The sequence below is a fragment of the Marmota monax genome, unplaced genomic scaffold (genome assembly GCF_021218885.2).
Source record: "Marmota monax isolate L192 unplaced genomic scaffold, Marmota_monax_Labrador192_F-V1.1 WCK01_AAM20220418_F8-fsc00230, whole genome shotgun sequence".
Taxonomy (NCBI): domain Eukaryota; kingdom Metazoa; phylum Chordata; class Mammalia; order Rodentia; family Sciuridae; genus Marmota; species Marmota monax.
The window spans coordinates 1,670,271-1,685,745 of record NW_026693365.1 but is presented as its reverse complement, the minus strand read 5'-3'; the positions used below and the strand labels follow the sequence as shown (position 1 = coordinate 1,685,745).

Below are 15,475 nucleotides of genomic sequence, written 5' to 3'. Positions count from 1 at the left end.
ACTGGGCCCAGTTGAGTCCGGACCTGGAGCCCCAGCCTTCTCTTGGGGCTGGGGCTGTGCTGTTGTTGGAAAAAAAACATGGTGTGGGTGCTCCAGCCTCTCCAGTGCTGGGTTTTCAGGTCATTACAGAGATAGGGCAATTCTTTCTTAGTGAGTCAATTGCTCATTGCACAAAGGTTGACCAGTAGTCCTCCTGTTGGTACATTTAGTGAGCAAAGATTAGAATCCCAAGGCATGCATGGGAGGGGCTGTCCTTGGCCTCATCCTGGCACCTCTACTGGTAGGGGACTGCCTGTGAGTGGTTTTCAGAGCCTTACAGGTGCCTCTGTATGGTGAAGACAGTTCCCAGGGGACACAGTTACAGTATCCTGTGTCTATCTTAAGGACGTGGGGCCAAGAGACTAGCATCTCCTTGGTATCTGAAGACAGAACTAAGCTAGCCACTCTTGCATCGTTTCCAAGACCGCTCCCCTCACATTGAATGGCACCATTTCTGTTTTCTGTGTCCTGAGGAGGCTACACCATTGTAAGGGGGCAGGTGTATATTTGGGGCTGCTAGACCAACAGAAAGTGTTGGTGGGTGTGTTCAGCCTTGTTAGTGAGAAGAAGACGGGAAGGCTGTACCCAGGCTCCCTGGCCCTTCTAGGTCAGGGGTGGTGCCTGGGAGGCTGCATGGCAAAGGCCAGTGGCCCTCCAGCCTGGTCTGTAGGAGGGACGCTGAGCCGGAAGTGCACTGGGGCAGTTCAGATGTCACAGTCTCGTTTCTGACTTGGAACTCTGGCCAGGCACATAAGCTTTCTTTTTCTGCTCTTTCTTTCTTTCTTTCTTCCTCCCTTCCTTCCTTCCTTCCTTTTCTTCCTTCTCTCTCTCTCTCTCTCTCTCTTTCTTTTCTGTTTTGTTTTGGTGCTGGGGATTGAACCCAGGGCACTTAACCACTGAGCCACATCCCCAGCCCTCACATCAACTTTCTTGAGCTGCACATGGAAAGAATAGTGACACCCTTAGGAATAGCCACCCCAGAAAGGCCTGGTTGCTTTGCTTCTGCTGGCTGGAGGTGTCCAGGCAACACCATCATGCTGTGGAAATGATCCCTGGCCTGGTCTCCTCGGGGTGGGTCCAGGGTGCTTCTTGGGAAGTCGGGGCAGGGCAGCCCTGAAGCTCTGCAGGGACCCCACTCAGGTTTGGAAGATGCACATGCACCAGTGAGCTTGCCTCAGCCATCAGACGGGAAGGCAGGGTGGGAGTCCAGGGGGCAGTGCAGAGCACAAGAGAAGGTACAGAATGAAGCAAATGACACTTGTCCCACCTCAAGGAAATGAAAGTGCCTCGGTGCCCAGAGTCTACCACCAGGGTCAAGACCTGAAGCTGGTGCCCCGGGGCTGCGGTCCCTGAGGAAGCAGGGAGGTGCCACCCCATCCCAGAGGGACTGCCGCTCCTCACTCCCACGATTTCCCACTCTGCACAGGTGCCAGGTTTTCTGCCTCTCCAGCATGCCCTTGAGGAAGCTGTGATTTGGGTATTGATTGAGCACCTGGAATGTTCCGGGCATAGGGCCAGAGTGTCAGCCAGTGAAGACCCGCCCCTGCCCTCATGGGACACACAGACTGGGGCAGACAGACACTATCAAATGAAAAGCACAGGCTGCCAGGGGAGAGGCAGGAGCATGGAGAGGCGGGACTCTGGGTGTTCAGGACCCAGGTTGGACCACACCGAGCCGAGGGACTCTGGTGAGGCCAGCACATCCGCACCACAAAGCTCCTCGCTTCTGAAACATCCATCAGGAATGTCCCCAGTGGAGCCTGGACCCATGTGTCACCTCATTTATTCAGAGAAAACGTGTGGTGGACTCGGGTCTCTGCCCATTTGAACTAGAAAAACAAAGGTCATTGTGTGAAGACTCAGGCGGGGACAGGTGGCACTGGACCTGAAGTTCCAGGGTGAGTGCCCAGGATATTGTGAACTCTGCTGGATATAAAACCCAGACTCTCCCCGCCCCATGGGAGACCTCACCATTCAAATTGCCCTGAAATGAATGTTTCTTGAGTGGTGTCTGCTGCTGTCACTTTGTTCTGAGGGACGTTGCTTCAGTGATCCTGTTTCCCTCCTGGGGTCGGTGTGGCCTGGCTGAGAGTGGGACACCGTGAGAAAAGGTCCCCTCTATGCCTGGTCCTTCTGCTGGGGTCTCTGTGTGTGAGGACAGGCGCCCACAACCGTTCTGACTCTGGTGAGTGGGCGAGCCGGTGCGCTGTGGCCCTCGCCGTGCCCAGGCAAGCCTGTGAAGGGGCCTCATCTGGTCGCTGAGCAGAGGGGATTCCTAGATCACTCCGTGTGCTGCTCTAGGGCACTTGTTTTTGAAAGGAAGTTCAGCTGTGAACTGAACTTCCACTGAAATCTCTTTAGGAGGGGCTCTGTCCAGTAGTTCTCAACCCTGCCTGTCAGTGGTGACATGGAAGGTGCACACACCCCTGTTGAGTGGTGTGCCTTCCCACACTGACCTCCAGTGTCGGACACCATGGGAGAGCAAAGGTTCTGCAGGGGTCCTGGGTCCATCCTCAGCCCAGGTCCTGCAGCAACCATGAATGCTTTTAAAATTCTCTGATTTTCAGAGCTAAAAGTTGTGTTTTATGCAAAAAGAGCTCCATCTGTTTGACTCACCGTTTTGTGCCAGGGGCTTTATGGGAAGGGCACAGCCACATGACAGCTTCTCTCTGACCTGACCCCAGACCTGGTCCAGGCTGCCACCTAGTGGGAGCTGATGGTGTGACGGCTCCCTGGGCCTGAACTGGGTCCCCCTGGGCTCTATGTTAATTTCTGGTGTTGAGGAACACTGGGACATCCGTGTGTCCCTTCTAATTTGGAAAACAAAGTGGAATTTGCTGTGATATGCTGAACAAAGATTAGTTAAGTATGCGTTTTCTATCTTTCATTGAGAGCTTAATTTAAAATATTTTTCCTACGTGGTCTCCACTTAAAAAATACCCCCCACTTTCACATTCTGAGTCCATTGCACACCTCAGAGCAAAGACTTTTTTGTTTGTTTATAGAATGAGCCACTATGGTTTTAGGGCTTTTTAATTCCTTGTTTGGTATTTTTGCAAATACCAGAGAGAGAAAATGCAGAACAAAGGGCCCTCCCCTCGCCCCCCCCCAAAAAAAAGCCAGCTTCATTGGTCTGCCACCCATTCCTCTTCATCTTTTTTTGCAAGAAATTCTTTTAAAAAAAAAGGGGCAAAAAGCAGCCACCTGGGGTGGGCCTTGTAGGCACGGGTGCCTCTGTAGGGGAACCCGCAGGTCGGGAGGCAGTTCTTGGTGCACAGTCCCCCTCTATTGCCAGGAGCAGTAGAAAAGGAATGGGTGTGGCGCAGAGAGCAACGGCTGCCCATGGAGATGGTCCTTTGTGCCCCGTCCAGAGCTAGGCCACCCTTGTCTTGGTCCTCTGTTCCACAGACTCAGGAAATAGGTCCCCGCAGAGTAGGTGCTAGACAGTTTGCTGACGTTCTAGTTTGGATGAAGTTTCAGGAGTATTCTCATTCCCACGTGGAGAGAAAACCACACTTGAAATCGTCCTCAAAGCTCAAGGCTCTGGGCTCTTCCAGAGATGATGAGGTACAACCATCTGGTGGGGTCTGCCTCAGCACCCCCAAAAGTGGTCAGGCCAATGTGGCATGCACATCTGAAAAGTAATGACTCCAGTGTGCTTTCGGACACACGGGGCATGTGGTGCCTGTCATCACAGAGCCACCGTCTTTACCAGGCCTGAGGGCGCAGCCTTGGGTTGAAAGGACATCAGAGGAGAGCTGCATAGGAAGCATCAGGAGACACGGGCCTCTGCCTGGTCCCTGGAGGACAGCGGCCATGGCTAAGTGGGAAGAGATGCTCTGGGCAGAGGGACCACCAGGAACAAAGCCCCTGCCCCAGCCCAGGGGCTTATTCAACAAGCTGGGGAGTGAGACTCGGTGGCCTCTCTGCTCTTAGGGTGCTAAGGAGACAGATGAGCACAAAGCTCACGCTGAATCCAGGAGTGTGGAAAGGCAGGTGAGACCACAGGAGGCCTCAGGACAGCCCCGGGTGAGCCTGGGTCTGTGGAGCAGCAGACCCTGGGCATCACCAACCTGCACTCAGCCAACCTCGGAGCTTCTCTCCCTTGCATTAAAGGAGGGTTCCAGGTGATTCCACTTGATCCCCAGGTTGGCTGATGCACCAAAACTCTTTGCCATATTATTTTAGTCTCAGGTGTCTCACCCTTGGAGAGGAGTTGCCACAAAGGTGGCAGTCATTGGGCCTTCTTCTTGGGCACTGATGATGAAGGCCTGGTCTTCTGGCCCAGCGAGGATGCATGGTGGGCAGATAGGAAGTGGTCGTTTGGAGGAGGCCATCTTGTGCCATTTGTGAGAACCTGTGCAGAGAGGGACATTGGTGTCCCTGCACCAGCATCATTCTGAGCTGTCTGTGTTTGTAAGCCCAGCCTTGGAGAGAGTTCAGTTAAGATTCCTGGAACTGCAGTCCAAACTGTCCATGGTGTAAAATGCAGAGGTGACTGCAGTGTCTCTAGCCACCATCCAGATGGGCCGAGTCAGGGGTGTGACCTGCGTTTGCTGTTTGCATCTTTGGCTGATGCTCTGGCTACCAGAGGTAGCACCAGGGACCTCAGAGGGAAAAGCAAGAATGTGGACACCTGAAGATAAGTGCAGCCTGTGCGGGCCCAGCAGGTGGGGAGGGGAGCTTCACCAGGCCAGAGAGGACTTGGTCTCTTGTTGGATGAGAGCGAAGAAAGCAGCAGCCCCAATGCCATCCTCAGCCTCTGTTCAAAAGGCCCTGGCAGACGTGCATCGCCCTGGGCTTGACACCATGCACACCTTCTGGTAGCACCAGAGGATGCTCCCTGCCCCACTGCCGCCCAGATTCCCATGGGGAAATAGGAGAGGGGCCTCAAGGAGACCACCTCCGAACAGGAAAGAGGGCAAAAGCCAAATTCTTGGCTGCTGTTAGTTTACAGAGGAAGTTAATGTTTTGTTTTATCATCTTATCCCCTAAGTTCATATCCATTTAATGCTTTGAAGTATTTAATATTTGTCCATTTTCTTTTATAGGTTGAAGAGAGACCAGAGAAAGATTTTGCTGAGAAGGTATGGAATTTCTCAGTCAGCCTCTGCCATACGCTGTTCATCAACCTGGAGGGTCCCAGAGCTCCCCTTTGGAACTGAGAAGAAAGCGTGTTGCTTGGTGTATAGTAAAGACGTTGGACAGTGCATGACAAGGCCAGGAGAGAGGGCCACCCCCATGGCGTCACATCCCCATGGGGTCCCTGTTCACACGCCGTGTGTGTTGGACAATGGAGGCCCAACACAGCTAGGCCAGACAGAGCCCGTGGTGCCCGTGAGCACTCAGAGCAAACCGGCCATTCACTGTTGCTCCCCACATGCCCGCAGATGACCCCCCATCGGGAAGTGGAGTTAGAGTGGGGCTGTGCGCCCTTGGGCTCATCGGGAAGGTGGGTTGTGTCTGCATCACATTTACCTCACACTTTGCAGGGGTCTCGCAACATGCCGGGCTTGTCTGCAGCCACGCTGGCCTCCCTGGGTGGAACATCTTCCCGGAGGGGAAGCGGAGACACCTCCATCTCCATTGACACCGAGGCATCCATCAGGGAGATCAAGGTAAGGGGCGCTCTGCCATGACAGGAAGGGGCCTTTGTGAAAATCCGTCTTCAACTAAAAGATGTGTTTGTAAAGCTCTGGATCTTTCTTCGAGGTCCTGTCTCCACTGCCTCCCCTAAACAGTATCTCACAACGGCAAAAGGCGGTGCAGAAGGCGTCTCCTGACCCCATCTCACCCACCAGGGCAGACTGTGTGCCCACCCTCACGCCCTCGTTACCAGCCACGTGCTGTTGTTCATCTCTGGGTTCTGCTACGTTTTTTGGAGTATTTGGACACTTGCTTGCTGCTCACAGACCACACCAAGCCTGGCACACAGCCTTGCCTCTGAATGTCCCCTCCCTCTCTCTGGAGCGCGCCCTTACGTTCTATTTATAATGTGCCCTCGCAGGCCTCAGTGTATCTTAGCGACTTTTTTCCACTAGAAGGTGGATATGACATATCCCTGGCATCGAGGACGGTGCCAGGCACTTGGTAGCATTCTCTGTGAGCAAAAGAGAAACAACCTAGTGATATTTGTTCAAGTGCCTAGGGCCATTGTGGCTGCAGGGGGGCAGGCCAGGTGAGCAAGCTTGGTGTCCTTCAGAGGACAGAACCAAGACACCGGAGCTGAGGCAGCTGGGCTTGGCTTCTCCTGTGGAAGAACTGGTTAAAAGGAGGCCTGCTCCCCTGGTGATGTCTGAGCAGCTGGATGTCGTTTGCCCAAGAGGACAGAGAAGGATTTAAGCATCCACTGGAGGCTGGACTGGGTTACCTTGAAATTACCTTCCAAAGTCTATGTATTATGAGTATCTGAAACCAGAACAGATTTTCTCTGGAGGGTAGGGGTCCTGGGATTGAACCCAGGGGCACTTTACCATTAAGGTATATCTCCAACCCCCCCCCCCCCCCTTTTTTTTTTTGAGACAGTTTCTTGCCAAGTTGCTGAGGCTAGCCTTGAACTTGTAATCCTTCTGCCTCAGCCTCCCAAGTCTCTGGGATCACAGGTGACTGTAGCCTCTCAGCACATGGTGCCCGTCTCTCTCTCCTGGAGGTAAAGCTCTGCGCAGTCCTGTTTTGTCTCAGCTCTTAGTTTGTGAGCACCGTTCATCCGTCCAGCAAACTAGACTTGCTGAGAGTCTGGCTCATGCCGGACGCTATCCCAAGCCCCAGGATTTGGGGGGTGAACGAGACAGGCAGGCAGGCATGGAGCTCCATAAGAGCAAGTGTTGCCGACTCCTGCGCCTAGCACCTTGCTGTGTCCTGCACAGAACCAGGTCTCTCAGTGCGTGGATGGATTGCTGAGTAGGCGGCAGAGTGCTGGTGCTATTTCCAGAAGTTCCAGTTTTTAAAACTATAACATCAGAAAAGGTACACCCAAATTTTATAAAATAGTGTAAAAATATGAGACATACCTAAATCTTAATCTTTATAAGATTGATGTTTATCTTATTTTCCCTTAACATTTCAAAGAGAAAATGTACACTCAGGCCACCCGAATAGCAGACGCTGCTCAGGCGCCTGAGCTTGAGGTGTGTGTGATCTCTGCTGATTTTTCTCTTTGACGTCATTTGCCTACTGTGCCATTTCCCCCAGGAACTCAATGAGTTAAAGGACCAGATTCAGGATGTAGAAGGCAAATACATGCAAGGACTGAAAGAGATGAAGGTACCAGTTTACAGAAGGGTGGGCTCACGGTACTAACCCACCCTAACTTCAGAAAATCCCACAGAAGTTCCAGGTGCACGCCCAGTCTGAAGAGGCCCAGGCTGTGGATGAGCTTGGAGTGGCGGGCGTGCCCGCGTGATGTGTCCCCTTCTCCCAAATGCAGCGTCTGAACCCAGTGTCAAAGGTGCAGCGCCCCAGTGGGAAGGCCACCCACACAGCCCAATGGCCTTGCGCTCACCACCCTACCCCAGACTTGCACCCCGTCTCTCATTTCCCTCTGGAACAGCAGAGTGTGGGGAATGTCCTTGGTTCCCTTTGCTTTCTGAAGTCCTTACACACAAATGTGCTTCCCTTGATTTGCTTCTCAGAACATCTGGTGTCCACCAGCAGGGCCATCCTAACACGCATGCCTTTGAAGCATCCGGACTGTTTGCATGCCGTGTGGTCACAAGTGAAGCAGCAGCCAAATCTGTGTCTGAGTGTGTGCACGCTCCTTTCAGAACGGGGAGTTACTTCACTGTGCCCCAGGAGACTTGGTTGCCCTGTCCCTTGACAGTAGGTGAGAGGTTCCATAGAGGCGTCATCCAGGAGTGTGACAGGCAGACCCTCCGGGCAGCTCAGGGCAGTCAGGATGAAGCCAGGGCTGGTAAATCTGTTACTTCCTTTTTGGCTCTCAGAAAATTGTCTAAATCCAGTGTCAAAGGACACCAAACAAAGGAAGCAACACACGTCACATGACCATTCCTCATTCTCTTTATTGCCACCTCTATTTCCTCCAGAGGGAGGAAATCAAGACTCTGGCTTTTGACTCAAGTAAAACGGGAGCGAGGGGAACCACTGTTCTGCCCACAGCGTTGCCCTGTTTGACCTGCAGGGCTCCACCAGCGCGGCCCTCACGCAGCTCCGCCCGGCACCCTCTGCTCCGGGCCACGTGTCCCCCACCTCTGTCTTTAGCCCTGCGCAGTTTGCACCTGGAGACTCCACCCTCTCTCTGGCAGCACCTTCCCACAGTCATGTGTTGGGACCTGCAGGTGCGGTGGGGAGCTCCTCTTGCTGGCCTCTTTCCCTGGGCTGGGATGAACTGTGTCCTTCCAGGACTTTCCCAGTGAGACTTGTCTGCCTTGTTTCGTTTCCTGATGGGTCAAAATCTGAGTTACTGTTAATCGTTTCCTGGTGCGTGAGGCAGAACTGGGGTGACTGCATTGCTTGTGGTGGGGTTTAGTCTCCCCCAGCCACTGGCTCTTTCCCAAATTCCAGCCACATGTCTCCAGGGATGACTTTAGGAACCTGTTGAGCAGCCCTGACACCTTGGTGGGAAGACTGGCTGCTCCCCTGAGCGGCCCCTGGCTTGCACCCTGTGTTCCTCCTGCCCAAATGAGAAGAGAGTCAAAAAGAAATCGTCTGCACAATGAGAACTTGGTCACCTTGAAAAGGGGGATTTCCGTGTGTGGAATTGCCATGCGCTTCTCACTGTGACACATTTTCCCTAAGAAATGACGTCTACACTAAAGGCTGAGTTTGGGTGTTGCTTTATTTTTTTTTTTTTTAAGAATACCAAATTAATCTTTGTTTTGACTTTCTTATCACAATTTCAAAACTATGCTCTGGTTTCTGCAGGACTCACTAGCAGAAGTGGAAGAGAAATACAAGAAGGCTATGGTTTCCAATGCCCAGCTAGACAACGAGAAGACCAACTTCATGTATCAGGTTGACAACCTGAAGGACACGCTGCTGGAGCTCGAGGAGCAGCTGGCTGAGTCTCGGCGGCAGTACGAAGAGAAAAGCAAAGTAAGCTGTGGTGTGTACAGGGCGCAGCGCTGGCCGGGGCTCGGGGGCTGTGAACGGGCTGCCAGGGGCCCTAGAAACTCCAACAGCTGAAGACATCCCGTGCTCTTTGCCAAGTGCCTTGAAAGGTTGGCTGTCATTTCAACACGTAAAGCAGAGGCAGTTTTACTAGGGAAGGTCGTTGTTTTGCATGGAAGGTGCTATCCTAACCATGGATAAGCGTGCTTGCAAAAGAACCAACATGCTTGGAAAAGGCACAGTTAGATGATTCCATTTTCCTATTGGCACACATTTTCTGTTGCTTCTCAATACCATAGAGAAATAGTTAAAGGTATCAAAGGTGTTAAGAAAATCGTATTTATTTTTGGCTGATGGGGAGACATGGTTTCTCCATTTAAGAATTAAATACCTTTATTTAAGCTCAGAGAAGAGTCTTATTTGCACTTGCACTAAGAACCACTGGGATTGGTTTGCTGTTAACTTATGTTATTGGCATCAGCCTGTTAAAGTTAATGACAGTTGACCTACTGGGGTAGCGGAGCCCAGCTGTTCTTCAGGAAGAAGGAATACTTGGGTTCTGGTTGTTTCAGTGGTACCAGGGTTGAACCCAGTGATGCTCTATCACTGAGCTACATCCCCAGACATTTTTATTTTTAATTTTTGAGACAGGGTCTAGCTAAGTTGCCCAGGCTGACCTTGAACTTGGAATCCTCCTGAGTAGCTGGGATTATAAGTGTGCAATACCACACCCAGCTAGGAATACTTGGTTTTCCTATTTGTAGGAATTAGGTGGTTTATCAAACCCTAGAATGTCATCCAGTTCTTTGGAGAGTATTCTGAGATGAACAGAGAATTTAATATGTGAATGTCATCGTCATCTTTTAAACTGATTGTATGGTCAGAATCCCAAGTATTAAAACCAAGGTCCCATCACCAACTCAAAGGCCAACTTCTTTGCCACAGGATCATGTTAGAAGCTAAAAGGAATTTTGCACACAGTTCCTGACAGCCGAGCTCTGAGAGTGTCTCATGAGGCCCGAGGACATGGTGGGGGTGAACAGAGGCGTGCTGTGGGCCCCAGTGCTGGCAGGCACGGTAGAGCATTCAAACCCTAGACCACCATCCTTCAGGCCCCATGAAACGGAACACAAACCCTCAAGCCTAACTCCAGAGAAGCTGGGTGGTGCTAAAATGTGCTCCCAAGATGGGGACAGGGTTTACAGGAAGGCCCTTGTCACGTAGCAAGGAACCAGCCACCCCAGGCTAAAGAAAGAGGGTAAGCAGATGCTGGCAGGGCTAGCAGAAGCCAAGGTTGACCCTTCCCAAACAGCCTGCCTACGCAGATCCAGGGACGTTAGTAGTGGTTGTGCCACTACTGTTGTGGGCTGCAGAACAGAAAAGCCATGTGACCCGGTCCCTGGACTGGGCCTCGTGCAGGGGCTGGACGCGGGGCAGGGTGCCCTGCAGGCGCTGTGCTTGCCCCCACCGCCCTCTCCTGCCTTGTCTTAGGAGTGGCAGCTCTGGTGTGGAGTCGGCAAGGAGGCTGCTCGGATCCCCTATTTCCACGGTGATTTGCTTTTCAAATCGGGCATCATTTTCTCCTGGCCCTGTGCAGGGCTCCTCATCCCAGCTCCACATGGCCCTGGGGACCCAGAGAGGAACCAGGAAGCTGCGAAACTCCTCAGGTTGACTTTACAGTCTTCTGAGGGAAATGCGTGGGACGTGCTAGGGTGACAGAACAGGCCTTTCCTCCCTGCAGGAGTTTGAGCGGGAAAAGCATGCCCACAGCGTACTGCAGTTCCAGTTTGCTGAGGTCAAGGAGGCGCTGAGGCAGAGGGAAGAAATGCTGGAGGTAGGTGGCAGTTTCCTTTCCTTTTGGAGTTGGAGCATTTGTTGGTTTTAGCTCAGACTGGTTCAGACTGACTCAGACTGGCTCAGACGGGCTTCCCTCAGGCCAGAGCTGCGCCTCAGTCTCTCACAGTTCTGGAGGCCTCCCACTGCGGCCTTCTTGCTGTGTTCTCACATGGCAGGGGACACTCATCCTGTCAGATCAGGGTCTCACCTGCCTGACCTCATTGAGTACCAGGGTGATGCTAAAGGGAAGTGCCTCTCATGGGTGAAGATTCTTATTCTCTTGGTGGTGGTGTGCTTGTTTGGGGACAGGTGGTAGACAGAACAGTGCCCCCCCGGCGCCCCCCACCCCCCGTCAAAGACGCCCACATCCTGATCCCTGGAGGTTGTAGGTGTGTTGCCTGACACAGCAGAAATGACTAAGGTAAAGGCCTTGGGGTGTTAACCAGGGCCACTGCTGGGTCTGATACGATCACAAGGGTCCTTGCAAGGAGAGGCCAAAGTAGGGGACGTCAGACCCAAGCAGGGAGTGGAGTGATGGGAGGAATAGCCAAGGCTAAGGAATGTCTAGAAGGGTTCTAGAAGGGGAAAAAAGAAAGACCATCTCCCCTGGAGCCCCCAGGAAGGAACACAGGCCTGCCCCTACCTTGATTTTAGCCCATAAGACTCACTTTGAACTTCCAGTCTCCAGAACTGTAAGAGAATAAATTGATATTGTTTTAAGCCATTTAGTTTGTGGTGATCTGTTACAGCAACAAGAGGAAACTAATACAGTCATGTACCACATGACATTTCAGTCAGCAGTGCACCACAGGTACAACCCTGGTCCCACAGTGTCTGAGCTAGTGTCACTGTAGCCATCTTGCTCTGTGTCAGCCCACTCTGTGGTATTTGCACAGTGAAGATGTCATCTCACAATACCTTTCTCACACTGAACCCACGATGTCTGGCAAAGCACAACTATATGGGGTTGGGTTTTAATTTTTAAGTTAATCGGTACTTTAACTGGTGACTTTGGGGTGAGGGTTCACCATGGCAGGTTTTCTCCCTGTACTTCTTAGAGCTGAGAGTAAAGCAAGGGAAAGCCCTCGGACACTGGTGAGCTCAGGGCTGATGAGGTGGAAACGCCCCTTGTGGACTCAGCTGTCCGGGCTCTCCGGGTGTCCAGCACCAGGCCCTTCTTCCTGCTTGACGCTTTACCTGCTTTCTTTCCATCTGTTCCTTTCCTCAGGAAATCCGACAGCTACAGCAGAAGCAGGAGAGTTATATCAGGGAGATTTCTGACCTTCAGGAAACGATAGAGTGGAAAGACAAAAAGATAGGGGTAGGATTCTCAAGTTGAATTGGGCAAGCGGCTTAGCAAACAGTTATTGCAGAATGTTTGGTTTGCAAAAGCTTTTGTGTGGGTGCATGCAACCCCCGTGTGACACAAAATTAGGAACAGAGTTCATGCACTAACTTAGCAAATTGATAGTAACTAAGATTTGGAGTTGACTGCTTTCCCTGGCTGCATGGTGAGGGGCCCAGGACACGGTGAGGGAGGCCTCTGGGCACTGCCTGGAGGTCACACCTCTCAGAGGTCCCTGCTTGGCCTTGCCTGGGTTTTTTCTCAGAAGGGTTTAAGGAAACTATGGGTAGCAGGAGCTGCACCCCACATAGTTCTACATCAAAGTCTCCCCAGGGTGGCCTCCTGAGACCCACTCCCTCTGCAAAGAGGCAGCCCACCCACGTTCAGCAGTGACAGATAGGAAGACAGGGACCCCACAGAGCCATAGTCGCAAAGGGCTTCTAAAACATAGCAACTCACATGACCCAGCCCTGATAAAGGCCTAGCGGTGTGTGACCATGTGTCTGCAGGTCCACTGTGTGAACTGCACCCTGGCTGCACTTTACGCACCCAACAGCACTTAGCTAGGCTAGGAGTGCCTGTGCACAGATGCATGTGTTCAGACTGCTTTACTTTTATCAGGGACAACAAACACCCATAATCTATGCGTAAAAATGACGGAAGAGTTCCCATTTGGGGGCTCTTCAGCACTCCTCTTGGTTCTTTGTTTGTCCCTCAGTTAAGTGAACACATTGCTCGTGGGGACTTCAACACCGTGCGAGTGCAGGCCGAGCTAGCACTCGAGGCCATGAAGCCGCCTCTGGTTTCCACGAGCATGCTCGTGAGGTTCCAGAAGCTAGCACCCTGCGCCCGGCCATCGCACAGATGCTTGCTGCCTGTTCTGTCTGCTCCTTAAGCATCTTTCCATGTCTGGGCTGGTTAGTGTGTGGACGGTAGAGCCGCCTTCTCGCTGCTGCTCCTGAAGTTAACTGCTCTTCTTGCCTGTCTTCTTTCTCTCTGCTCCGCTGCACACTCAGGCCTTAGAGAGGCAGAAAGAGTTCTTTGATTCCATAAGAAGCGAACGAGATGATCTTAGAGAAGAAATAGTCAAGCTGAAAGAGGAATTGAAGGTATGAAGTCAAAGTCTGTTTAAAAATACCCCGGTGGCAACAGCCAATTCTGGGCTTCTGTGACTGTGTCAGCTGTGTCTATACTGTGACATTGGTGCACGCAAGGCGTAGTTTCACTGCCCTGAGGATTCACATGTGCAGATCGGGGTCATTTGGTGCTCACAAGCACAAGTGATCTTGGGAGGAGCTCAGGTTTTCAGCTCTGGGTGGTTTTTTTGTTGTTTTTGTTACCTGAGTTTTCCTCATACTCATTAGTAAGCCTTCTAGAATATTCCTCCAGGTTGGAAAATGTATTTGTGTCCTTGGAATAAAGCCTCCCCTCATAGACTTCTCCTGATGAGCAGTGTCTGGGCTAAGTGGTGGGGTTAGGCCCATGCTTGAGACCCTGAGACCCTCCTGGTCCTGGGAGAAGGATAGCCCACATCCTGGACACCATGTCAAGGGACCTGCAGCTGCTGGCTTGAGACAGAGTAGAAGCCCAGTTGGCAGCATCTGGGGGGGCTCTGGAGTGCTGCAGGAGGGAGTGTTGAACAAGGCATGGCCCTGGTGACACCTTCAGTGTTGGGGACATGTCAGTGTCTGCTCTTAAATTCCCTGGTCAAAGCCAGAGCGATGAACCCGCAGGGCAGAGGCCTGAGTCAGGTGGCCAATGATGCTCCTCAGAGGCTGTGCGCGCAGCATCGGGGAAGAGCTGTGAGGCAGGGGGGCCGGCAAGTCAGGACCCCAGGGCTGCCAAGCGTCTCTCCGTGTCGTGGACATGCTCATTCTTTTGAATGCATGCAGCATTCTGGACCCCTTTTAATCCCCCCAGCATGAGTCTCATTCCTTCCAGAACACCTGAGCAGGCCTTTCTCTCAGGGCTGTGTGGCTGAGGGGCACTTCCCAGGGACGGTGTGGTGTGCCACTTATGGCAGCTCAGGGCCTCTTATGCCTGGTTTAAAGGATCCCTGTTGAAAGTATCTTGTCACCAGAAAATTAGGTCCCAGATAGGAGCCCAAAGGAGGCAGCATGTGGAGGAAGCCGCCACAGACTTGTGTGTTGGTGGAGCACTTACAAGCGTGGTGCCCAGGCACCTCTGCGTCCCTCTGGAGTTTCCCTCTCCAGGAAAAATACTTTCCTTGTTTAAGATCATTAATAAAAAAAAGTTTTAACTTGATATTTCTGAGTATTACAGTGAGCCTGTTTTTGTTCCCAGAAACATGGAATAATCCTAAATTCAGAAATAGCCAACAATGGAGAGACTTCAGATACACTAAACAATGTTGGGTACCAAGGCTCCACCAAGATCACTAAAGAGGAGTTAAATGCCCTCAAGTCGGCCGGGGATGGGACACTGGGTAAGTATGCGTTCCTGATCCCTTCATCTTTCAATCAGCATTGGCTCACATTCCATGCATTTTTAGAATTGAAGCAATCGTAACTGATCAATTAACAGTCACACAGCATGCCATTTGTTCTGTCACGTCGTGGTAATTTCCTGCCAATCAGTGTGAGGGCCCACACGCGTTGTCTGGCATGCACCTCCTCCAGCTTACCACAGTGGCTCAATCCACGTACCTCTGCGTCTCAAAGCTGTGAGTGTAAGGAGGGACCAGCACTGGGTGACCGTGCTCTCCTCAAATCTGTGCCAAGTGTGGCTTCAACCTGCTTCGTTATGGAGCTATCAGATCAGAGCAGCGGAGGCTGCGAAGCAGGTTAGGTGGCCGCAGGGGCCTGCCACGCTGTCACAGCCTGTGCCCCGCTCAGCATCCCGCAGGCACGAGGGGCACACGGAGCACACACGGGTTGTGGGTCTCCACCCAGCTGGGTGGGGGGCAGGCAGTCCTGGGTGGTGGGTGTGGCCAGGGTGTAGGAGGCCTTGGTCGAGCATGCTCCTTCAAATGCCATGCCCTTGCTTCCGCACGAGGATCAGGTGGTGGAGTCCAGTGGATCATGGGATATTTTATGTGATTTTTCCGCGACCTGCAGCAACTCACTAATATTCATCATACAGTCTGGCTTTGGAATAACCCCTCAGCCTGAAGCTGCACCCCCTAAAAAAGGCCTGGTCTGTCCCTGGTACCAGTTGCCTTCAAGTTTT

At 52.2% G+C, this 15,475-nt stretch overlaps 1 protein-coding gene across 37 annotated transcripts in view; it reads left to right on the top strand.

Annotated features, from left to right (window-relative positions):
- Lrrfip1 (LRR binding FLII interacting protein 1) overlaps nt 1-15,475 on the top strand; it is a 124,617-nt gene that overhangs the window by 95,101 nt on the left and 14,041 nt on the right. For 24 of the 37 annotated variants that reach the window (XM_058583339.1, XM_058583334.1, XM_058583333.1 and 21 more), the window contains 8 exons: nt 5,091-5,126; nt 5,532-5,657; nt 7,231-7,302; nt 8,920-9,090; nt 10,847-10,939; nt 12,170-12,262; nt 13,303-13,395; nt 14,591-14,732. In XM_058583339.1, coding sequence (XP_058439322.1) covers nt 5,091-5,126; nt 5,532-5,657; nt 7,231-7,302; nt 8,920-9,090; nt 10,847-10,939; nt 12,170-12,262; nt 13,303-13,395; nt 14,591-14,732 — 826 coding nt within the window. Of the gene's footprint in view, nt 1-5,090; nt 5,127-5,531; nt 5,658-6,586; nt 6,689-7,230; nt 7,303-8,919; nt 9,091-10,846; nt 10,940-12,169; nt 12,263-13,302; nt 13,396-14,590; nt 14,733-15,475 lie in introns of those variants that run through there. The other 13 variants (XM_058583338.1, XM_046456999.2, XM_058583331.1 and 10 more) reach the window with 4 other exon arrangements.